At 40.5% G+C, this 24740-nt stretch overlaps 1 protein-coding gene across 2 annotated transcripts; it reads right to left on the minus strand.

The window, feature by feature from the left end:
- Positions 1 to 1194: 1194 nt before the first annotated feature.
- Positions 1195 to 24740, minus strand: LOC106145437 (uncharacterized). Of its 2 annotated transcripts, none has more exons than XM_078034807.1 (5): positions 24461 to 24740; positions 9705 to 9791; positions 9116 to 9224; positions 3936 to 4061; positions 1195 to 1368 (listed from the first exon to the last, which is right to left on the minus strand). In XM_078034807.1, the coding sequence occupies exons 2-5, from the start codon at positions 9783 to 9785 to the stop codon at positions 1331 to 1333; spliced, it is 354 nt and encodes a 117-aa protein (XP_077890933.1). In that variant the 5' UTR covers positions 9786 to 9791; positions 24461 to 24740; the 3' UTR covers positions 1195 to 1330. The 2 variants fall into 2 exon arrangements, with proteins under 2 accessions (XP_077890933.1, XP_040143929.2); XM_040287995.2 differs by lacking the exon at positions 24461 to 24740 and adding an exon at positions 10481 to 10717.

Below are 24740 nucleotides of genomic sequence, written 5' to 3' on the forward strand. Positions count from 1 at the left end.
AGATTTTTCTCTTAATCTTCATTAAGAAAAGGAAAATATCTTCAACTGGGAACCATAGCAACTTTGTTTCTGCTAAGAGTTGCAGGTCTGGATTTTCCTCCAAGACACTGTCTTTTTACTCTGGTACAAACTCCTTTGAGTCCATCATTGTGTATTATTGTAAAGCAAATACCTGCCCAATATTTCTGGAAAGGGCTCAAATTCAATAAAGAATAAGATTGCATAACCATTTTTTTAAAAAAAAGATAATTGTAATTTCGTGGGTTAGTTTCTGGGTCCTCTGTACTGTACCATTGGTCTACCAGCCTGTTTTGATGCCAATACCATGCTGTTTTTTGTTACTATTTCTCTGTAGTATATATTGAGATCTGGTACAATGATGCCACCTGCTTCACTCCTTCTGCTAAAGATTGCTTTACCTATTCTGGGTCTTTTATTTTTCCAGATAAATCTCATGATTGCCTTTTCTATTTCTATGAGGAATGCCATTGGGAATTGCATTAAATCTGTATAGTGTTTTTGGTAGTATGGTAATTTAGATAATATTAATTCTGCCTATCCAAGAGCAAAGCTAACACCATTCATGAAGCTATACATAAAATCTTAACAAATGATTAATACACCAGACTAACAAAAAAGTATAACATGTCGTGATTAAAAAGTTTCCCCTTAGGAATGCAAGATCAAATGGAGCAACTTAAAAATGTATTTTGCAACATTAACATATTAAGGAAGAAAAAAAATCATATGATTACCTCAACACACTATAAGTGTTTGTTGAAAGTCAATATATGTATGTATTCAGGAGCAATAGTCTCAGCAACGTTGGAATAGAATGGAAACTTTCTTATTCTGGCAAAGTATAACTATGAAAAACCAGTCACACAACAAAGTGTTTAAATTTTCCATTTCCTATCAGGCATAAGACAGCAGAACCATTACTGGTTTCACTCAAACCATTCCTGGGTGAGTAAATCCAATGTTGTATAATATGAATACAAACAAATGCATGATATTTTGAAATGGCAGAAATAAGCTGCCATTATTCAAAAATGATAAAACTGTGTATGCTTACAGTCCAAAATATCCAGGAATGTCTATAGAATAAACAAGTTTAGCAAGGGTACTGGGTAGAAAATCAGTATATAATTTACCTACTCCTACCATCTCAATCATAGTATAAAAGTTCACAACTTATATAGCTTTCAATAGTATTTTATTTCCAGTAGAAGTTTAACAAATCACATTCATGACTTCTTTGGAGCAAATTGTAAAACTTTATTGAGAGAATTTGAACTTGAAATCTGATATAAGTGCAGGCTTCGTAGTTTTAGCTTGTCTTTGTGTAACCTTCTTGCCATGCTTGATCTATAATAGAAACATAACCGTTGGGAGAATTTGTAAGGAGACTTTTATTTATATGAAATTAAAGGTTTACTAAGGAAGCTACAGTTCGATTTCATAAAATGAAACCAAAGACTCACCATTTGGCTTACATTCAGGTAGAACTCTGTTGTGACTTTAAAAATTGACTTCTAAGCATAAAAATATAACTAGATTTTAAACTTGCCATACTTCCTAGTGGCACAAAGATACCAAGAGACCATTTGAGTTCAGAACAGATTAAATCAAATGAATTTATAAAAGGGTAGTTTCAAGGACAGAGGAAAAATGGGTATACAGGCCATAAGTTCAATCAACACACAAAATTCTGAGAAACAAAGGAATTTATGAAAAGTGAATGATTAAAATCTTGGCTCTAAACAATATTTCACATATAAGATAGCTGAAATAGTGTCCATTTTCAACTGCAAAAGATAAGCTCAGTAATGAATTTTGTTGTCTACTGTGCTAATGTGCAGAACTCATTCTTTGGGCAGGTTTACTGGTTTAAGAGTAGGGTGACCATATGTTCTCAGTTTTCATCTATACTCCAGGTATAAATATGAATAGCACTTCTACATACACTTGAAAATAATTCTTTTTATATTAATTATATGATCAAACATTTTCCAGGCCATTGCCCTCATTTTTCAGGTCAAAATATAAATTAGACATATGGCATATCTCACAATGTTTGGGGAGAGAGGGGGGGGAGAGAAAGAGAAAGTGGGATGGGTTAGAGCAGGGAGGGAAAGAGAAAAAAGAAAGGAAGAAAGGGAAGGGGACAGGGCAGGAAAGGGAACAGCTTACAAATTTCAAAAATGCTCCCATGGTATTCATGGTATGTTATTCATGTTTAGCTTGAGGTACCACAGGATATATTAAATAATGCATGCTTTCCTAATATATAAACCATTGATCCATATTTGTTTGTGGGACTCAAGATTGATCCCAGGGCCTTGTGCATGTGAGGCAAGGACTCTACCAACTGAGATATATCTCTAGTCCCATTGATCTAGTCCCATTGATCCATGTTTTGAAAATAAGAATTAAAAAATATATTCCTTCACAATTATACAATCAATTCAATACCTGATAGTGTCACAGTCTTTATGAGTTGTTTCCATTTTCTTCACCATTATGTAAACTCTACTGAATATTCTCTTCATAGCTGTCTTAAAAACGAGCCATCTTTCTAATTTATTAGTTGGAATATTCTTACTTTTACTAAAGATTCACAAACATCTTCATATGTATCTCTTTCTCCTGTACTGTTGCTTATACTATTATCTTTTATTTTGAATAATCACATAACTTGTTACCTATTTTAAAATGCATTCACTTCAAGGCCATGGTCTTCTTAAGAGAACATTTCAGTCCTAAGTACTTGGAAAACTTCCTGTAATGTAAATACCCTAATGGAATTGATCAGCAATATGGAGTAAAATATTTAGAAGAATAATGCAAAATAATTTCTTCCATAAACATCAAGTGCTTCATTAAAGTCTGAAGCTCTTGGTAGTAAGGGTCAGCAAATTGAAAAACACATGTGGAAAACAAAAAGTTGACCCAGAGAGGAAGTACTGCAATTATAGTCTTTGAACTTCAACTTCTAACAATTGGCATATCAAGGAAGAAACAATAATATGCCACCTAAGATACAGTTCAAGGTGATTCTATCCTATGGTGTCTACAGTCTTATTAGGAGCAGTAGCTCATGAACACTGGCAATGGGACAGGAAGTGCTTAGTGTAGGCACCTTACAAGCACCTTGAGCATTACCCACCTACACACACACTCTCCCTAATTCATTAGTCACAGAAAGTACAAATGAGACTATTTCCATTTCATTTTTCAGTCATCCTAGTCTTCATTTGGTAAGGGATTTAAAATACAATTATTAATTAAAAGAGGATTTTGAGGTTGATATTAAGAATAGGAACTTAGGTCTCCACACAGAAAATAAACACCAAATAATATTTCTTCATTTGCTTAGTAACAATGAAATCTGAATTCACATGTTACAATTTTATGATAAGAAATATTTTATGATTAACAAATCCTGCAAAACAGTATGTACTTGTATTACACCTAACAGAACCAGAGAATGCAATAATCAGCATTAAAGTGACTTTATTATATTTTATTTAAACTCCCTATTTTTAATAAGAGTAAAGATGGGTTTAGAATTTATGGTTTCTTCCACATGCCCACAAGAATCCACTTCAGTGCCTTAACAAATTGAAAGGTGTTCTGTGCTTTTTGAACAAGAAATTATAAAAGAATCTGAAAACAGTTGCCTGTTGATGAAAGGGCTCATTCTCAAAGGTTAGAAAACGCTTTTATAGTGTGTGATTCAATGTGGCTGTGAATCAATTTTTTTCTCTATGTGATAATATTTAATCAAGTAGTCAGGCATTTGGAGTCTGATGCCAAAGGATCTTTATATGTGAACTGTTGTTAATGTAGCAGTAATGTCAGCACCACATCGATAAAAGGATAATAGTGGGAAAATAAATCTATATAATTTTGCACCTTGTAGGATAGCATACCTGCTTCAGGCAGTTGACTGTACTCTAGACTGGACATAAACTTCGCCTGGACAGCAAGACCATCTTCTTGTATACCTCCAGTTTTGGGTTGAGTCTGTTCCTGGAGATCAGCTTCCAGGTCAATCCCTTAAGAACAAAATAGGTTCTTGAGTGACATCAAGATGATGGAGGAAGGAGAATCCTCACTTCAATGGATGCACTGAATAAATATTGATACACATGTCAATATTCTCTGAGAGAAATAGAGAAGCAAATGTAGAGAGATCCTACATGCCAGAAAAGAGAATTTCCACAGTTACATGAGGAGTATAATCTGAGCCAAACTTTCTCCATCAATCCCACCCAAGGAACAATCTTATAATCTAATCAGCACAGAATACCAAACTCCCAGCTTCTCCCTAGCAGCAAAGGGTTTGGACCACACATAAAGCTCCTCTACTTTTACTGTTCCTGACCAGAGTTGTTGCCTTCCTAGCTCTGGAAGTGCAAGGGGTTTGATATATGGGAGTTCCCTGAGATCACAAAGGAAAAAAGACATGTTTTAAGACAGGCGTGGGAGCACATACCCCTGGCCTAGCTGTTCTACCTGGATTAAATCTATTTCTCTCTCTCTCTCCCCCTGCCTAGTACTGGGGAGTGAACCCAGGAATATTTTACCAATGAAATCCAGCCCACCACCCTGTTTTTGGAGACAGGGTCTTTCTAAGTTGCTCAGGGTAGCCTTGAACTTGAGATCCTCCAGCCTCTCTCCCAAGTTGCTGGGACTACAGGTGTGTGAGCCACCATGACTGGGGCTTTAAACTTTATTTTAAATATCAATCTAATGATCAACTACACTGGAATTATATTACTGACATTTTACCATAGTGTACTCTGAACCATTAGCTATCAAGAACCTGAAGTCTACACCAGGGATAGAATAGAAGTTACACCTAAAATATAATTTTCCAAAGCATCAGCTGAGTGGATTTCTAGGCCAATCACTGATAAAATCATAGAGGTTACTCCAACACCTGGAGACTATATAATGTGCTATTGAATGAAAAATGGGTTGCAAAAGACATCAAAGAAGAGATTAAAAAATTCTTAGAGGTAAATGAAAACACTGATACAACATATCAAAACTCTCGACACTATGAAGGCAGTATTAAGAAGAAAGTTCATTGCATGGAGTTCATTTCAAAAGAAGAAAAAACTCAATGACTAACATTACATCTCAAAGCCCTAGTAAAAGAAGTACAAACCAACACCAAAAGCATTAGAAGACAGGAAATTATTAAAATCAGAGATGAAATCAATAAATTTGAAACAAAAGAAACAATTACAAAAATTGACAAAACAAAAAGTTGGTTCTTTGAAAAGATAAATAAAATTGATAAACCCTTAGCCATGCTAAAAAATAGAAGGACAAAGAAAACTCAAATTACTAACATCCTTGATGAAAAAGGAAATATCACGATGGACACTACAGAAGATAATTAGAAATTAGTTTTAAAATTTGTACTTAAATAAAATAGAAAATATAAACATTGACAAATTTCTAGAGTCATATGATTTGCCCAAACTAATCAAGATGATATACACAATTTAAACAGATCAATTTTAAGCAATGAAATAGAAGATGCCATCTTAAGCCTACCAACCAAGAAAAGCCCAGGACCAGATGGATACACAGCTGAATTCTACAAGACCTTCAAAGAAAAACTAATACCAATACACCTCAAATTATTTCATGAAAAAAAGATGTAACACTTTCAAACACATTCTATGAGACCAATATCACCCTGATTCCAAAACCAGGAAAAGTCACATTAAAGAAAGAAAACTTCAAATCAATATCTCTAATAAACATACATGCAAAAAATCTCAATGAAATTCTGACAAATCGAATACAAAAACATATCAAAAAGATAGTGCACCATGATCAAGTGGGGTTCATCCCAGGAATGCAAGGTTGGTTCAACATATGGAAATCAATGAATGTAATTCATCACATCAATAGACTTAAATTTAAGTAACATGATCCCCTCAATAGATGCAGAAAAAGCATTCAACAAAATACAGCACCCTTCATGTTCAAAACACTAGAAAAACTAGGGATAGAAGCTGGGGTTGTGGCTCAGTGGTAGAGCACTTGCCTAGCATGTCTGAGGCACTGGGTTCGATCCTCAACACCACACAAAAATAAATAAATAAATAAATAAATAAATAAATAAAATACAGGTCAATCTGCAATTAGGAAAAAAACTAGGGACAAAAGGAACATATCTCAATGTTGTAAAAGCTATCTATGCTAAACCCCAGGCCAACATCATTCTAAATGGAGAAAAATTGAAAGCATTCCCTCTAAAAACTGGAACAAGACAGGAATGCCCTCTTTCACCATTTCTACTAAACATAGTTCTTGAAACTCTAACCAGAGCAATTAGACAGACCAAAGAAATTAAAGGAATATGGATAGGAAAGAACTATCACTTTTTGCTAATGACATGATTCTATACTTAGAGGATACAAAAAAATTCACCAGAAATCTTCTAGAACTAATAAATGAATTCATCAAAGTAGCAGGATATAAAATCAATACCCAGAAATTAAAGGCATTTCTGTACATCAGTGGCAAATCTACTGAAAGAGAAAATAGGAAAACCACCCCATTTACAACAGCCTCAAAAAAATAAAATACTTGGGAGTCAACTTAATGAAAGTGGTGAAAGATCTTTTCAATGAAAACTACAGAAAGCTAAAGAAAGAAATTAAAGAAGACATTAGAAGCTTTGAAAAGATCTCCCTTGTTCTTGGATAGGCAGAATTAATATTGTCAAAATGACCATACTACCAAAAGCACTATACAAATTTTATTTAATTCCAATTAAAATCACAATGACATTCCTCATAGAAATAGAAGAAGCAATCATGAAATTCATCTGGATAAATAAGAGACCCAGAATAGCCAAAACAATCCTTAGCAAGAAGAATGAAGCATGATGGCATCGCTTTACCATATCTTAAACTATACTACAGAGCAAGAGTAACAAAAACAGGATGGTATTGGCACCAAAATACTTGTAGGCCAATGGTACAGAACAGAGGACACAGAGACAAACCCACATAACTACAACTATGTCATATTAGACAAAGGTGCCAAAAACATATATTGTAGAAAAGATAGCATCTTCAAAAATGGTACTCAGAAAACTGGAATTCCATATGCAACAAAATGAAATTATACCAGTATCTCTCACCATGCACAAAACTCAACTCAAAGTGGACCAAGGACCTAGGAATTAAACCAGAGACACTGCACTAAATAGAAGAAAAAGCATACCCAAATCTTCCTCACATCATATTAGGTCCTGACTTCTTTAATAAGACTTCTATAGCACAAGAAATAAAATCAAAAATCAATAAATGGGATGGATTCAAACTGAAAAGCTTCTTCTCAGCAAAAGAAACAATCAGTGAGGTAAACAGAGAGCCTACATTTTGGGAGCAAATTTTTACCACACACACACATCAGATAGACCACTAATCTCTAGGATATATAATGAACTCAAAAATCTTAACTCCAAAAATCCAAATAACCCAACTAATCAATGGGTCAAGGAACTGAACAGACACTTCTCAGAAGATGATATACGATCAGTCAACAAACTATTTTTAAAAAGCTTCAACATCTCTAGCAATTAGAGAAATGCAAATCAAAACTAAGATTTTATCTCGCTCCAGTCAGAATGGCAACTATTAATACAAACAACAAGTGTTGGTGAAGATATGGGGGTAAAGGTACACTCATGCATTGCTGGTGTGACTTCAAATTGGTCTAGCCAATATGGAAAGCAGTATGGAAATTCCTCAGAAAATATGGGAGTGAAACCACCAATGACCCAGATATCCCACTCCTCATTATACACCCAAAGGATTTAAAAACAGCATACTACAATGATGCAGCCACATCAATGTTTATAGCAGCACAATTCACTATAGCTAAACTGTGGAACCAACTTAGATTCCCTTCAATAGATGAATGGATAAGAAACCCTGATAACTATACACACTGGAATTTTACTCAGCATTAAAAGAGAGTAAAATCATGGCATTTGCAGGTAAATGGATGTAGCTGGAGAATATCAATCCCCCCAAACCAAATGCCAAATGTTTTCTCTGATATGTGGATGCTGATACATAATAGTTATGTATCAGCAGGAGTTGGTTAGTATGTGAGGAATGGGCATACATTAATTAGTTGAGCAAAGAGGAGGGAGGGGAAGCGAGGGGCCATGGGGATAGGAAAGATAGTGGAATGAGATGGACTTCATTACCCTAAGTGCATGTATGAATACATGAATGGGGTGTGACTACTTTGTGAACAACCAAAGTTATGAAAAATTGTGTTCTATATGTGTACTATGAATTGAAATGCATTCTGTTGTCCTATAAAACAAATTAGAATAAACAAATTTTTAAAAACGAAATAATTTTTGCTTTATGAAAATCTTGGAAACATTTAAATTTTTATCCTAAATATATTTAAATGTCTTTTTAAAAACACAGAGAAATCACAACATTATAGCTACTTGCATGCCAGTATACTAAATTAACCAGATTTTACCAAATTTACTGTAAAAGAGAAAAATGCCAGTCAATAGAAACAGTGGCTATCATTCATTGAGCTCTTTCTAGGGCCTGTACTGAGAGATTTGACTTTGTAAATATTTGAGTATTAATCAGTTCTAAACAAAATCATTCACAAAGAATAGATAATGGGAATACATAATGAAATATGAATCTGTCTCTACCAGCCAATACTTTGTGGTAAGACAGAATAGATGAGACTCCATTTTCTCATCTAGAAAAGGAGTTAATATTTCTATGTAACCACATCTTATTGTAAGTTCTGGAAGAACAGTGACTTAACACTCTACATGTGTGAAAATGTGAAATGATGTTTATACATATATGCAGTGAGTAAGAACTTATAATTTTAAGACTAAACTTAAACATTAGTTCCTTGAACTTGCTAATATAGAGCCCTAGCAAGGGAGGTTTTTAAAAAAAAAGCACACATAATTCTCAAAAAAAAGAAATGTTTATGTTTTTTTTCTACAGTTACTAGAGTTGCCATTAAAGATGATGCATGCATACACCTTAAACCCACAGACATTTTCTTCCCCTTTTATCACCTTGATCCTCGGGTTCTTCTTCATCTTCTATCTCCTGACCAGATAAAATATCCCAAGTTTCACTTAGTGATATCTCTTGTAGAGCTGAATCATCACTACACCACTCATCCTATTGAAATGTGTACACATGTGCAAATTAAAATTTTGTTAATACATATAATAACTATACATTAGATATATTTAATAGATATATTTAATCTCATTGTAGATATATTTAATCTCATTGAAGTCTGAACTATTTAAATAGGATTCTATATAGTTGTCTTTAATACAGTCACCATTATCATACAGAGGTCTATCTCAGATGAGTCACATAACAATAATTTTAGAAGATATTTAATCTATGTGGGGAAGGATCTATTGTTAGTAAGCAAGAAAGAACTTATCAGGATTATTTGTGGGGAATGTAACAGCATTCTTCCTGGACATAGTACAGTGGAATCCTCCAGAATCCTCACTGCTTCCTCTATGAGGTCAATTTTCACCCTTTATCATCAAAGATGAACTTTTTCAGTGTAACTACGCTTATCAACATTTTCACAGAAATAAATTTCTGTTAAAAGGAAACATTAAACTTTGAAGCACTTACAACAAAAGGCTCAATCAGCTGAAAAGATTCTTCATCTCTTCTTCCGATGGATGTAGATCTTGATCTCATTTGCTCACTCATTTTATACTGAAAGCAGAATGATGTGATTTGCAAAAGGCACTTAAGAGAATAGATACATACATCATCATGTTTGTGGCCAAAGGTAAGCTTATAATGCTTTAAAATTTTGAAAATGCTTTAAAAGCATGTCCAAGAGTGTGTCTATGTTTCCCAAGTGTATGTAAAGCCCTGTATGTTGGTCATGCCAGAAAACAAACTGTCTTAAGTCATGTGGCAACGGATGGAAGACATTTATTTCACTGAGGTTCTTTAGGCAACGAGAATCTCTATCATCCAGACACTTAGGAAAGCACAACCAGACAACTGAGGCTAGAATGCCTACTGCTTTTGTCACAGCCTCATTAACTTGGTCCATCTGCCCCTAAAGTAACTTTCTGCTGGAACACACTGCCTCCCTCATTCCTTCCTGCTACCCTCTGGGGCTGTTTCTGCCCAGTACATGTCAGAGGTGAGAATGTGCACTACAGAGCAATGGGTGCACCCCTCACTGGGTGCTCTACACTTCTCTGGGACTCATTCTCATACCCACAGAGTCCCCCTTTCCTGAACCTTCCCTCACCATGCTGTGTACCTTGCCCTGTCCCCACTGAGAACTTGTAAATCTGTCTCGTGTGCTGTGCAGCATCATCCAGGACCTAGATACCTCCAACATCACCCACAACACTCGTCCCATTGTCCAAGACCCACCGTCCTACCTTGTTAGTGCGTTCAACGTGTGCTGGGGAGCTTATCTCTCCAATATCCACTGTGGAGAGCTTGAGGGCACGGAGGAACCACTCCTGAGGTTTCAGAGAACTGTGTCTGCTGTATTGCACAGCAAGAATAGCTTTTATAGTGGGTATGTGCTAATTTACATATAGCAGTCATGATAGGCCAGGGGTAATACATACATATCATCTTACGTAAGTCAGGACACCAAGAGTCCAGAAACTGCCACGTAGCCTGACCCTGCACCAACAGAGAAATAAGTAACTTCTTGTCAAAGGAACAAGGAAATTGTGTTTGCCAGAGTTCTGACAGCACTTTGTCCCAAAACATCGCGTTCTATGCTAAGACTCTCCTGTTGCACAATGAGCAAGATAAGCATTCCTTCATGTGGGTCCAAGGTTAGGAATTGCAGCAAACATGACCACGGCTCATGGTGGCAGGGCAGAAGTACCTGAGAGAAGCACAACTACCTCAAAGCCCTTCCAACTGCCTGGCCATGGAGCGAGCCCCTGGAATTGCTGCATGCTCTCTGGCACCCCTCACACTCGCTCACACTCATGCTCCTGGGATGGCTACTCTAAGGAGTCACCCAAAGAGTCAATTGGGTAGAGAAAACAAAGACTATAGAAAGGAAGAGTACCTGCAAGCCAGCCAGAGGACAGCAGAGTGCATGCACAATAAGGACACTCACAGTAAGGGGCATGAACACTGAGTTATCCACTGCAAGGGTGGTCTGTGACCTCAGCAAAGACTCTGTCCTGAGGATAGGATGGGCTTACACAGTCCTTTGGATTTTCCTTCCCAATTTTTCATTCTCTTCCAGGAGCATGAAGGATAGACAGGCTACCTTTACACATATATTTATCTCTGAAAGACCCACTGTTATAGCAGTAGCTCTTAAGGATCTCAATACCTATTTTTAAAAATTTTCTTAGTTGAAGTAGGACACAATATGTTTATTTTGTTTATTTTTATGTGGTGCTTAGAATCAAGCCCAGAGACTCCCCTGTGCTAGGGAAGTGCTGTACTGCTGAACCACAACCCCAGTCCCTCAATACCTATTTTTACACATGCTTTGTTCAGTAATTTCCTCCCCTGCTTCTGTTTTTGTCATTTGGATTTTCTGACTCTTACAATGAATTTGCCACTTCCAAATAATAACTATATTCAGATATTTTTTTTTCTTTACTTTCAGGGGATACAATGTTATACTAGGTAAAGAATGTTGGGGAAAAAAAGAATGTTGGAGTCCTCACATAAGCAATTTTGTGACATATTTTACAACATTGATAGGCAGAACTGTGTGATATTGACATGGGAGAAAAATCAAATGTTTAAACCTAGACCCGTACATTTATGTTAAATTGAATTTTATACAAAGATTCCAAGGCAATTCAAAGGGAATGGTGCTTTATTCAAGTAAAAATGCTGGAATCGTTGGTCACTGACATATAAACAAATGAGGCTAAGCTTTTGAAAGCACATGGGGCACAAATATTGAAGGTGGGAGGCAGGAAACAGATCTTGAATCAGCATGGTCTACTTACTTCAGTGGTTGAGTCAATGAAACACCTGATGTGGCTCATTTTCAGGGGTAAAATGGCTTCTGGTCACCACGAGGTTCTGGGATTATATGCAGCCTTTACAAGTTCATGGAAGGAGTTAGTTATATTTGGCAGGCCCTTTGGTGGGCAGGGGGCAGGTCCAGGCCATAGGAGGAGTTTTGGTGGGGGGAACATTTAGGGCTGGGCAGGAGGGCAGTTAGGTAACCATATCCTTCAACCTTTATCTCACTTCACATACAAAAATTAAATCAAAATGCTTCATAGGATTAGACATAAGAGCTAAGGTTATAAAAGCTAAAAGGCATAAAATTTTCAGGATCAAACATAGGGGCCCCTGCTAAGGCCCTGGACTTCATAGCTGAAGATGCAGCACTCTGGTGAAGGCTTCCCTTGCCACTGTGCCATCCTCTCCTGGCTTGGGGGTCCTAGTCAACTCTTGTCTTTCTCTTTGGGGAAGGGATTGCAGCTGTAGAGGAAGGTCGAGGGAGGAGAAGTTAGAAAGCACAGATGAACAGAGCATTCAGAGGGAACTGCAACAACACAGCAACCCCTGCCCCAGACCCCAGGGCACCACTGCCTAGGTAGCTAGTGAGGCCTCTGACATATGATCCATCTGGGAACAGGCCTGTTTTCCTGACACTCTAGTGCGGTAGTCTTGGTTCTCAGGTTCTTGCCTTTTGTGCTTGCTTACTGTGACATTGCCTTTTTTTCCTCATGAGGACTTCTGTGTGGACTCAGGAAATGAAAAACCACCTGGAGGAAAAGCCCCATGCTTGGGATGGGGGGTCCTGCAAAGTTCCCTGTTTTAAAGTATTCCTTCCCAGGGTGGATTACTGGTAGGTGGCCTCATGGGAGGTATTTAGGTCATGCAGGACATGCTCCTGAGGGAATGTGAGACTCTGCTGCTTTCTTCTTCCTCTATCACTTCTGTATTGTGAAGTAAGCTGTTTGTTTTGCTTCACCCATGTTGGTGTGCTGCCCTTACCAGAGGCCTAACAATATGCCACTTTGTGATTTTGGACTAGACTCTCCACTATAAAGTGTTTCTCTTTAATTTAGCCACAGGTATTTCGTTATAGTAACAAAAAGCTTAATAGTACAGAAAATAGATACCAAGAAGTTTGGAGCAATCATTGCTGTAAGTATATACTTGAAGATGTGAAAGAATCAGCTAATGGGAAGAGGATGGAAGAGATTAGAGCAACAGACTAGAGAAAGCAGTCTTCCTACCAGTCTTAGAGCTTGTGCTCCATTATTAACCTTCTCAGGGACACTTCTCCTGTGCACCCTGTGTAACCTAGTTACTTCTAGACTAGCTCCTAGATTATTCTGTTCTCGACACTTTTCACAGTCTGGATGCACTTATTCATTGGTTGGTTTGTCTTCTATTGCTCCCTACTTCAGAGCTAAATCTCCAGTTGATGTAAGAACAGAAACAACCATGAATCGAGGAACTACAACCATTTGTTTGATATTAATTAACGGGTCATTTGTGACTTCTTGCTTCCTTGTCCTAATGCATTGCATTTCTGAAGAATGTCTCTTCATCACTACAAGTATTTTTGCAATGCATGTTTCCCACAGTAACTCTTGTGGGATTCTGAGTGTGTGTGTGGTGATGCCATATGGAATACCTTGCCCTGTTCTGCCTCTCTTCTTCATCATTAAATTATTTTATTGCTGTTTTAAGTGGCACGTGTCTGATAAATATGAAGGAGACGTGCAAGATGTTTCCTGATGAAAATGATCCTACTACAGACATGAACAGATACCTACACTTCCGCAATGACTTCTTGAACAAATCATAAACTTATCCTAGGCATGAGAAGTAATGTCAGGACAGTTCTAAACATAAGGATTTTTTCCCCTTTCAAATTTGGGACTCAAATTTAACTTGCAAGGTGAAATGGCTAACTGCTTGGTCAGAGAGATGAGTGCAGTTTCAGAATTTTGTTGATTTGGATTTCTGTTGTGTTGTAGTGTTGCAGGGGACAGACAAACATCTAAGATAACAGGAAACAGTTTTATTTGGCTGCAGCCAGGTTCAGAGGGCACAACTTTTCCTGTAATCAATGAATCCCCCTGAACCCTTAGTTTAGGCGTTTCAGAACTTTGTACCCAGCATGTAAGGTGAGGGGCTCAGAAGTTCACAGTCTGCAGAATTTCACACAAATGCAGCTTTTTCTTTCACTGTTCTGAGCAAGTTAACCTTTCAAGGACAACACCTGAGAAGGGGAGAGCTTCTTCTCCCCTTCTTTCCTCCCCCTGCCAGCTCTTGCCAGGGAGCCCAATTAGTAACCTCTTATCTTTGAAACTTAAACATCTCTGTGAAGCTCCAGTCCAAGGCCAGGGACCTATTTAAAATAATCTGTTTTTCTTATCACACTCTGTATTTGCAAGCACACTTCTACAAACTATTACATATGTTGTTATTTATATTAGATAGTCCATAAATATTTGTGAAATCCTAGTAAAGGGGCATTCAGCACCTGGAGTGCTGATCTCTTCCAGGCCAAGTAAGATAGAGCAACAGGAAATAAGAAATCTAACTACATTTGATGAACCCAACCTAATTCCAACTGAAGATTGGGAGCCATCTCATCACAAAGTCATGACAAGTTCATTTCTGTTTTACTAACATTTCTGTTTGGCCTGATCATACTTTGATGTTTAAACTTGTTTGGAATTCCTGCCCATGCTTTGAACTTGCCCATGCCTGGCTCTCCTTGACCAGATAACAACCCTCCCTAAAACCTCAGTGGCTCATCATAAATTCTGAGGTTGATATCTAAATTTACTCCCTACCTTGAAATGTTAAGCCATGTAGACCATTAACCTGATTTCTGCCCTTGTATTACACTTGCCAGAACCCTGTTAGCTGTAAGTTTCCAAGACACTAGCCTTTGTAACATTTTTTTGCTATGAAAACATCCCTGCTCTTAGATCAGATACTGTCCTCTGGCATGGCCTTAGTTGAGGTGGTTGTTGATAAGAAACTGGAGATGTTTGTCTTTTCTTTGCATCACAGGTTCAATGCACTGAATTCTTTTGTAGAGATTCTTGTGCTGATAGTCCTAAGATCAATTATGGTGAAGATTTCTGGAGAAGCTTAGTTAAGATTTTCTGTGGAGGAGGGGGTGCCACTATAATAGGTGAGCTAAAGGGGCTGTATTCCATAATAGGGAAATCCAGGAAGGAAGCCTATCCTGGCTGAGGGCTAAGTGACCCTGCAGTCAGGCTGTGGAGTAGACAGCACTGACCAGCAGAATGGAGGATGAGATCCAGATTCAGAAAAGTCTGCAAATACCTGCAGAGTTGTGTTACAACAGAGTCAGACAGGGAGCAGCAGGTCCCAACAAAGATAAGGCAAATACACAAGTTAAACCAGCCACAGACATCTTTAGGCAGGTCAGCCTCACAAACAGGACTTGGGACACTCGTCATCCCTATCTCAAGAAATATCGATGAGTTGAGTAGAGTGCTTGCCTCACATGCACAAGGCCCTGGGTTCAATCCCCTACACCACAAAAGAGAGAGACAGAGAGGCAGAGAGACAGAGAGAGAGAGAAGAAGAAGAAGAAGGAGGAGGAGGAGGAGGAGGAGGAGGAGGAGGAGGAGGAGGAGGAGGAGAATAAAAACCAATGATATTGCTTACTACATGGGATGTTACAAACCCCTTCCCACATCACCGTGGCCACTCAGAAGTCACGAAGACCCCTTTCCCATCTTGGGTGGGAGTCAGGACTTATGTGGAAATCTGAGACACTGAACATTTTCACCACAAGAGATTGAGTACTTAGTCACATAAAAACAATAATTGCATTACATTATACAAAATAAATGTAGTCTCCCCACACACCATCCCCTTACTATCTATTCCAAAAGGTAAGTACCCATGCTGAAGACCAGATCAGACAGAGATAATACAAGTTACCACATGCCTTTGGGGTCTGAGAGGCACAAGTGGTTTCTGGATTCTGCACACCATCTCCATTGACTCCCACACTGCCTAGCAATTTATCAGTCCACATGAATGAGAGAATGAGATAATTTTGCCTTTTCTTTGCTCTAACCCAGGACAATGTTAACCCATAAAAGACTGCCAAAACACAGTAGAGAAAAAGGAAAGTACTAGGGGGTGGGGATATAGCTCAGTTGGTAGAGTGCTTGCCTTGCATTTGCATGCACAAGGCCCTGGGTTCAATCCCCTGCACAAAAAAAAAAAGGAGAGTACTGGAAAGCAAACAGAGTAACTGATGAGAGTATCCTGATATTGTACGGACAGACAAAGCAAGGCACCAAAGATAGCAGGAAATAGTTTTATTTGGCTGAAGCTGAGTTCAGAAGGCACAGCTTTTGCTGTAATCAATCAATCCCCTGAACCCCGAGCTCAGGTAGTTTCAGAATCTTATACCCAGCTCAGAAGTTCACAGTCTTTAGAAGTTCACATAAAAGCAGCTTTTTCTCTCATTGTTCTGGGCAAGTTAATCCTTCAAGGACAACACCTGAGAAGAAGAGAGCTTCTTTTCCCCTTTCTTCCCTCCCCCTGCCAGCTGTTACCATGGAGCCCAGTTGATAAATTCTCTTATCTTAGAAATGTGGACATCTCTGTGAAGCCCCAGCTCAAGGCCAGAGACCTTGTTTACACATTTCAACAAGCTACTATAATGGCTAAATGTTTGTGAAAAACTAGTAAGGGGGTGTCCAGCACCTGGAGTGCTGAGTTCTTCCAGCTAGCAAGTAAAATAGGGCAACACGAAAATAGGAAATTTGTCTAAATTGAACTCTTTTGAAGAGACTCTTTTGCTTATAGTCTTAAAATCATTTATGGTGAAGATTTTTGGAGAAGCTTAGTTAAGATTTTTTGTGGAGAATGGGTGCCACTACAATTCCCTCCTTTAATGATGCTCCTCATAAATTAATCCTTTAAATTGAAGAGCATCATTACCATTATCTTGGCTTAAAACATTATATAATGCCAAAACCTTAGTTGTTATCATCCTTTCTTTTTTTGTTTTTTAAAGAGAGAGTGAGAGAGGAGAGAGAGAGAGAATTTTTAATATTTATTTTTTTAGTTCTCGGCAGACACAACGTCTTTGTTGGTATGTGGTGCTGAGGCTCGAACCCGGGCCGCATGCATGCCAGGCGAGCGTGCTACCACTTGAGCCACATCCCCAGCCCTGTTATCATCCTTTCAACAGTGATTTCTATAGTGAACCCGATAGTTTTAATGCACAGTGGAGCTAAACATGGAAGCAATAAACAGGTTAACAGCAGAATACCCACTATACCAATTAAGCTTTTAAATCCATCAAGAGTTGAAAATCATCCCCCAAAATGTGTGTTCCGGTCCCAAATTAATGCCCTTCCAAGTATGAACTGGCACATGTGCTAGTTTTGTTATGTTGTTGGATATATTCTTAACTGTTTGTCCATTTTCATCTATTTATATGCAACAATCTGAGCTGTTGAACTCTCCACATATTTCTCTTTCCTCAGCCAGTAGGTAATCTAATACCAAGTGGTTTTGATAGATAACCACTTGTGTCTGAGTCTGTTGTGTGGCTAGGAAGTCAAAGGCTGTGGCAATCTGATTAACAATAATTTCTAGTATAGCTTGTAAGTGAATAATTCTGTTTAGCATGTAAATAGGAGTTCTGTAGTCCCAACTGCCATTTTGTGCCCAAGTAGTAGGACCACAAGTGGCAATAATCCTCTGGGGTGGCCAGTTACCTTCACCCCAAGATTGGTGACCTCCTAAATCAAGTTCCTTCCCAATGGACCTCTTTTTTCTTTCCAAACAGTCATCCATCTATAGCATTCCTCTGGTGGGTCAGGTCCTAAATATATGTTTTAACACTTCTTGGTTATAGTAGATTGGCTTGATACATGGTTCATGTTGAGAGCCACAGCTGAAGGGGCCCCAGCAAACTTCCAGCTGCCAGCAAACTTCCAGCTGCCAGCTGATGATTGGCTCACAGCGGCCCCAGCAACATCTAGCTGATTGGCTCCTCTGCGGTGATGCTCATTGGGCTGTTTCCCTGCCCTTTCAGACTGCCAGCTGATGATTGGCTCACAGCGGCCCCAGCAACATCCAGCTGATTGGCTCCTCTGCAGTGATGCTCATTGGGCTGTTTCCCTGCCCTTTCAAACCACGGAGCTGCTCATTGGGGGACTTCTTTGGCTCCGCCCACACGACCCAGCCCATCGGCCTCAAGAGCAGGAGGATTGGTGGAGGTGGGAGGCGTGTGTTAGTGTGAGAGGCTTGGGGGAAGCCGGTGGTGGCAGTTAGGCTCTGAGGGTTTTTCCTGAGGAGCTGTTTTGTTTGGCCTGTGTGGTTCTAAAAATAAAGTTAGTTTCTTTTGACAAGTGGCTCCTGAATTGTGCCCAGCCAGACTGCGGCAGTTCACATGATCTCCACTGTTGGAATAGGAATAGGGCAGAATCCCTTAAGGGTATCAAAGGAAACCAAGCTAAATAATAGAGTAACAGTTTGGTTAGCATAGGTTAAACAGCATAAATTAACAAAGCCAAAATAATAACATCAAGCAAATCCTAGAAAACTTATATAAGCAAGATTTAAAAGTATAAATAAAATTTTGTTACCAAGAGTCCAGTCAGTAGGAGTTACTATTATCAAACCAATAGCAAAAACTAAACACAGAACTGTGTATATATCTAGAAGCAAGAGATGGCAATGCATTACAGTGTAAGAACTATCTTAGAAGTTGAAAGAGTTCATTAGTCCTGGTGGAAAGTTTATCTTTCACCATGCATTGATCAGCCAGTTTTTCCCATGTGGCTGAAACAGGGCCATAGTCTCCTCAAGCTTTGGCCGAGCATAGAGTGACTGGAGCAGGGCTATGGTCCTTCTGATCCTCAAGCTTCTCCAGTGCTCTTTTTTTTCCAGATGATCAGCTTCAAGGACAAAGCAGCATCTGGAGAGCACTCCCAGTCCACAGCTGCAGGTGTGAGTCTGGTATAATGAATCCAGGGACCTATCTCTGCAAACTTGACTGCAGTTGGGGTGGATAAAATAACAGTGAAAGGGCTCTTCCAAAGAAGCTCAGGTGTTGAATATTCCAGTCTTTGACTCAGACTCAATCAATCTTCAGGCTCTAAGGAGTGTGCACCTGTGGTCAAATTTACTGTCAATCTTTCTCTAACCATTGGTTGAGAACCTGTAAAGTTTTCCCTAAGGCCTGAAGCTGTTGTCTCAGGGTGAATTCTCTTATCTCCCTTAAGTCTGCCTGTAGTCCCCTAATAAGGGGGGGGGGATCCCATCCATTATCTCATAAGGAGAGAATCCAGTTCTCCTAGTGGGAGTGGATCTAATCCTCAACAGTGTAATAGGGAGAAGTTCATCACAATGTAAGTGAGTCTCCTGACACAGCTTACCCAATTGAGCCTTAAAGTCCTGTTCATCCTTTTAACTTTACCAGAACTCTGCAGCCTATAGGCAGTATGTAACTTCCATCTGATGTTTAAACTCTGGGCCAGTAATTGTATCACCTCTGTCAAAAAAGCTGGCCAATAGTTATTGGGACATCAAATCTGAGAATAATTTCCTGGAGGACATTCTGGTTACCTCCCTAGCCTTTTCAATGTGGGTGCGAATGGCTTCCACCCAGTCAGAGTAGGAGCACACAAAACCCAAAAGTTATTCATAGCCCCGTGAGTGTGGTAGTTCAGTGAAGTCTACTTCCAAGTCTTCAAAAGGTGCTCCTCCTATAGTTTGGATTCCTGGTGGAAGTTTTGGCCCCTGATGAGGATTGTTATGAGCACAAACCTCACGTTGTTTACAGATCATCCAGATGATTCTTGTGAGCTGAGGGACATAGAAATGTTAACTCTGAACTGTCTCAAGTGCTGTATGTCCAACGTGTTCTCCTGTGGAACTATCTGATAAATGCTGGGGCTAGAATCTCTGGGATGGCTATGCTGGCCATCAGAAAATCTCCACCATCCACCTGGGAGAAAATGTTCTATTTCAGTCTTAAATCACTTACTTTTATGTAGGGAATATGTTGGCTCCCATTCTGCTAGATGGTTGGCCAGGCAGAAGGGCAGCATTTAAACCTGGGACTGGATTTTCTTCCCGTTTCTTGTAGGCAGCCAACTTGGCCTCTGTGTCAGCTCTCTGGTTGCCCTGAGAAACCACAGTGTTTCCTTTTCCTTGACCTTGGCAATATATAATCACAACCTTTCTGGGAGCCCACAGTGCATCCAAAAGTTTAAGTTGTTTTTTTTTTTTTTTTGCCCATACATTATGCTTCTTTTTTCCACCTGAATTAATTAGCCCCTTTTTCTTACATAAAGCCCATGAACACGAAGAGTATGAATGCATATTTTTATTCTGTGTAAATATTCACACAGACTCCTGCTGTCAGCCGAGGTGCTCAAGTCAAAGCAATAAGTTTTGCTTTTTGTGCTGAAGTTCCCTGAGCCAGAGGTTCTGCCTCAACAGTGGAGTCCAGAGTGACCACTGCATATCCAGCAAAACATACCCCATCTTTTATAGAACTGCTTCCATCTGTGAAGTATTCCACATCAGGGTCCCTGAGGGCTGGTCTTCCAGGTCTGGTCTGCTTGAGAACATTTCATCCATGACTTCAATACAGTTGTGATCAGGTTGTCCAGGTCAGATGGGAAGCAAAGTTGCTGGGTTTAGAGTCTGGACAACTTCAACATGGGTATGTGGATTTTCACATAACATGCCCTGGTATTGACCATTCTCTCATTAGTCAACCAATATTGTCCTTTGTACTCTAACAATGTCAAAATTGAATGAGAAATCCTGAAAACCAATTTTTGTCCCATAGCCAGTTTATCAGCTTCCAACATCATAAGATCTGTGGCTGCAAAGGCCCATAAACAAGGTGACCAGCCTTGAACTACAGAGTCCAGCTGTTTGGATAGATGTCCATGTCCCCAGCACCTGAGTCAAGACTCCTACAGCCACTCCAGACTGTACTGACATACAGAAAGCAAAGCTTTGTGAGGTCAGGGAGCCCTAGTTCAGGTGCACTGGGAGTGCTTGTTTAATGTCCTCAAAGGCCTTTTGCTTAGTTGGACCCCCATATTAGAGGACCCCATTCTCCTCACTTTGTGGCTTCATAGAGGAGTTTTGCCATAACTGAAAGTTGGGGATTCATATATGGCTGAATCAAGCAGACCTCAAGAATTTTCTAGTCTGATGGCAGGTTGAAGGGAATGGAACTGAGCAGATCTCCTGTTTCTTTTGAGGCTCAGTTGCTATTGTCTGTTCTGTTGCTGGAGTCAGATGGCAACCAAGGTATTTGACTTTTTCTTGATAGATATGGGCTTTTAAGTCAGAATCCAGTGCTGTCCCAAAGATGGTGTACTCAAGCCCCTGGGAGGAACTGTCATTTAGGGAAGGGAAGTGTGCACAGAGCCTCTAGCACTTTAAGATGCAGGAATTTTTTTTGTTATCCCCGGTGCAGGATCTTGGCTTCTGGGATTCTCCAACTCTTAAATTTAATGTAAAACTTAGCAGAGATTGATGACCTGGGACATCATTTGTATAAAAGGCACCTATGTAAATCTCACCATGGGCCTTCTGCCCAGGTTGGAGGGCAGGTCCTGTGCAGGTCCTGGTGTGGCAGCCACATTGTGCCCACCTAGGTGTTGCTCTTTGTGTGGCTTTCTCCTCTTGCCAGGTGGGAGCCTGCTATAATCGTATATAGTAGCTGCCCCGCTTGTGTTTTTGTTCACTATGCCTGGGTGCATGGGGCTCTGTGATCCTTCCCACTGGTGGCTCACAGCATGTGGCTTGGAGCCAAGGTGGCATGTCCTTTTGGAGTGTGTGCCCTGTGACCCACTATTGGCTGTTAACATGAATTTACAAGCCCAATGTATTTTTGGGCTTGCAGCAGCTGAGCCATCCTGAGGCCCTGGGTCCTGAGCATCAGATACAGCTGTGTGTATCTATCAGACCCCTGTCATATTCGTCAATCATCAACTTCTGAGCAAGCAGGGAAAAACTGGAAGGAGGGGCTGGGGCCTTGAGCTGAAGGAAAACACTCAATCCTTCTCTGTTCAAGGCTTAGTTTTTGAGTGTGGCCATGGGTGCTTGCCCACAGGGGCCATTGGAGGCTTCCCCTTTTGTCTAACCACACTTTTTTCTTATAAACATTTGGACCATTGGCTATGTTCTAGTGAGACCCCCCTTTGAGTGACCTCTGGGTTTGTGGTGAGGGTAGCTGTAAGGAGATCCATCCTCCTCTTTATCTTTCTGGTTTGCCAGTCTTTGAGCCTCTGCATCTTGATTGATGAAAACTGTGGTGGCCACCTTAATCAGTTCACTGGCACACTTCTCAGTAAAGCCCTCTAGGATTGTAATTTGGGGCAAATGTCACTCTGAACCCATCCCACAAAGGCTGCATTGATCACCTTTTGCTTGAGCCTCTGCATCTCTTCACTGACAAACTTGTGCTAAGGCTGCTACACTTGTGTAGTGCCCCTCCTCCCCAGGGTGCCTCTGGATAGGGAGAGGAGTGGCATGGGCAGTAGCTGGACACTCAGCTCTGAGTCAGTTGGGCACATCTCTTTTGATTATTGCTGCCAGTTTTATAGGGCAGAGGGGCATTAGGAGGATGTGGGGCCCAAGGAAATGTTCAGGGATATCAAGGGTGAGAGAGGGGAGATGCTGGAGCAGTGGGAGGCTTTGCTCCAGCTCTGTTTGTCTACAGATTTGCTCCAGCTTAGGCTAGGGCTTAGGGCTGGCTCCAATTCCTTCTAACTCTTGGGCACAGATTGTTTGTTTTGTTATCTCTTTCCTTTTCACTATTTGTTATTCCCTCCAAAGGAAGGGATGGAACACTGAGGAAATGGCATGGCTTATTTGCTCCTCTGGGAGGGAAACAGTCAACACACACGACATTGCTGGCAACCTTTGCTCATATGCATGCAGAGGAAAATTTTGCTCTTTTTCCCCTTCTCTCAGGCTCCCTATGAAGGCTTCTTGATATCTTTTTATCTTTAGATTTCCTTCTTTATTGGGGCCCATCCTAGGTCTGGATAATGGGCTGCATCAGATCAGTCATGGCCCAGGCTTTCTCTGTGCAGGAGGGAGTATGATTTTTCCAGCTTATGAGCTCAGTGGTGGAGAAAGGCTGGCACACAAAACTGCCTTGTCTCCCTCAGACATTTCCCTCTGGTCAACATGGGCAGGTCCTTCAGTCCCTTGCAGGGGCATCTGGAGTGCTCTTATCTGAGTTGTGGCTCTGGTCTTGGAAAAAAAATCTCCCATCTTAATCTCAGGAGGTGGAAGAGTCTGGTCCTAGGAAGCCTTTGGCTCTGAGGACATCATGGAAGAAGGAGTAGCCAGTATTGGGGGGCCATCAATTGTGGCCTCTGAGGACAAGGGAGCTGAGGGGACAGTCTGTTGTCCCAGTGGTCTTGGCAAATTCAGGTAGAGTGGCACATAAGGTCTTGGGTCCTCTTCTGGCTCACCGGGAAAACTGTTTCCCTTCCTGTCTTTCCTAGTCAGGTTTTCTGTTTAGCTGCTTTCTGCTGGGTCTTAGAGACCACTATGCTCCTGGCTAACATCAGACTGGACTGTCCTGTTTCTGTACTATCCCTTGCCAGCAATCAATATAAGAGAATTGGTTCAGGGGTTCCAACAACAATCAAAAGGACCTCAGCAGTGACTCTCTCATCTAAAGATCCTTCTGGTGGCCTGCCCACATCTTGGGTGAGCCACTCTAATTCACAGAGTATGCAACTTTTGTGGAGTGAGTTTCACCCCCACAGTTACCAGGAAAACCTTCCTAAAGGTTTCTAACACACATTTCAGAAGGCTCAGTTTCCTTAGTGTGCCTCCCATGTTCCACCCTGCATTGGTGTTGCACACTTAGAACAAAACACATTTAGGACAAGACTCGTTTTGTCCATCTCTGACCTCTCCCCTCGCAGGGACTTAGGGCCCTCTTAGCCTTGCGGGTCGTATCAACCCCAGACCTGGAGCTTTCACCTAGACGTTGGTTGGTGAAATTCCGCCATAGACTATATGAGGTGCCAGGGAAACGCAGATCAGGACTCTGCATTCACTTCGGCCTTGGGGTTGAGTGGGAAACATTCCCTTTGTCCGTCTCATTCACACACTTTCACACACTTTCACACAGACGTGCTTAGAACAAAATTTATATAACTGCCCAAATTCCAACAATTCCAAACCAGACAAAAAGGGAGTCACGGTTTCCCCTCTGCTCGTTGACCCCGAACAGAGACTACTCGGGCAACTCCCCGGGTGGTTTCAGCTCCAACCACTTTTGAGTGTACTCAGGACCCAACAGAGGGTGATCAAGCCTCTCTTCCACCTGCTTAGGCCTTGAAAGGGAAATCAGGTGGGCTGCAAAGCCAAATGGACCCAGGTCCTACCTGTTCAGCTGGGCGGTGTCCAAAACCCTAATTCTGGTTCCTGCTCCTTCAGGGTTCCATTGTGCTCTGGAATGGCAGCTTCAGGGTCCTGGGTGAGTGGCCTCTCCTTCAGGTCAATATTTGCCTGTGCATGCTAAAGGGAAACACTGTCCCCCACCACCCTGGGGAAGCTGGTCCCTGGAGAAAAGAGAGGCAAAACAGCCATCCCTACCTCCTCCATTCCATCTGGGTTGCCAAAAATGTTGTAGGGACAGACAAGGCAAGGCACCAAAGATAGCAG

The sequence above is a fragment of the Ictidomys tridecemlineatus genome, chromosome X (genome assembly GCF_052094955.1).
Source record: "Ictidomys tridecemlineatus isolate mIctTri1 chromosome X, mIctTri1.hap1, whole genome shotgun sequence".
NCBI lineage: Eukaryota > Metazoa > Chordata > Mammalia > Rodentia > Sciuridae > Ictidomys > Ictidomys tridecemlineatus.

What these genes read in the sequence shown, in the direction of transcription:
- LOC106145437 (XM_078034807.1), bottom strand. Translation starts at nt 9,785, where the DNA reads ATGAGTGAGCAAATGAGATCAAGATCTACATCCATCGGAAGAAGAGAT. An exon ending in AGAAGAACCCGAGGATCAAG is followed by an intron (nt 4,062 to 9,115) that starts GTGATAAAAGGG and finishes TTTGTTCTTAAG; the next exon opens with GGATTGACCTGGAAGCTGAT. An exon ending in CAGTCAACTGCCTGAAGCAG is followed by an intron (nt 1,369 to 3,935) that starts GTATGCTATCCT and finishes TTTCTATTATAG; the next exon opens with ATCAAGCATGGCAAGAAGGT.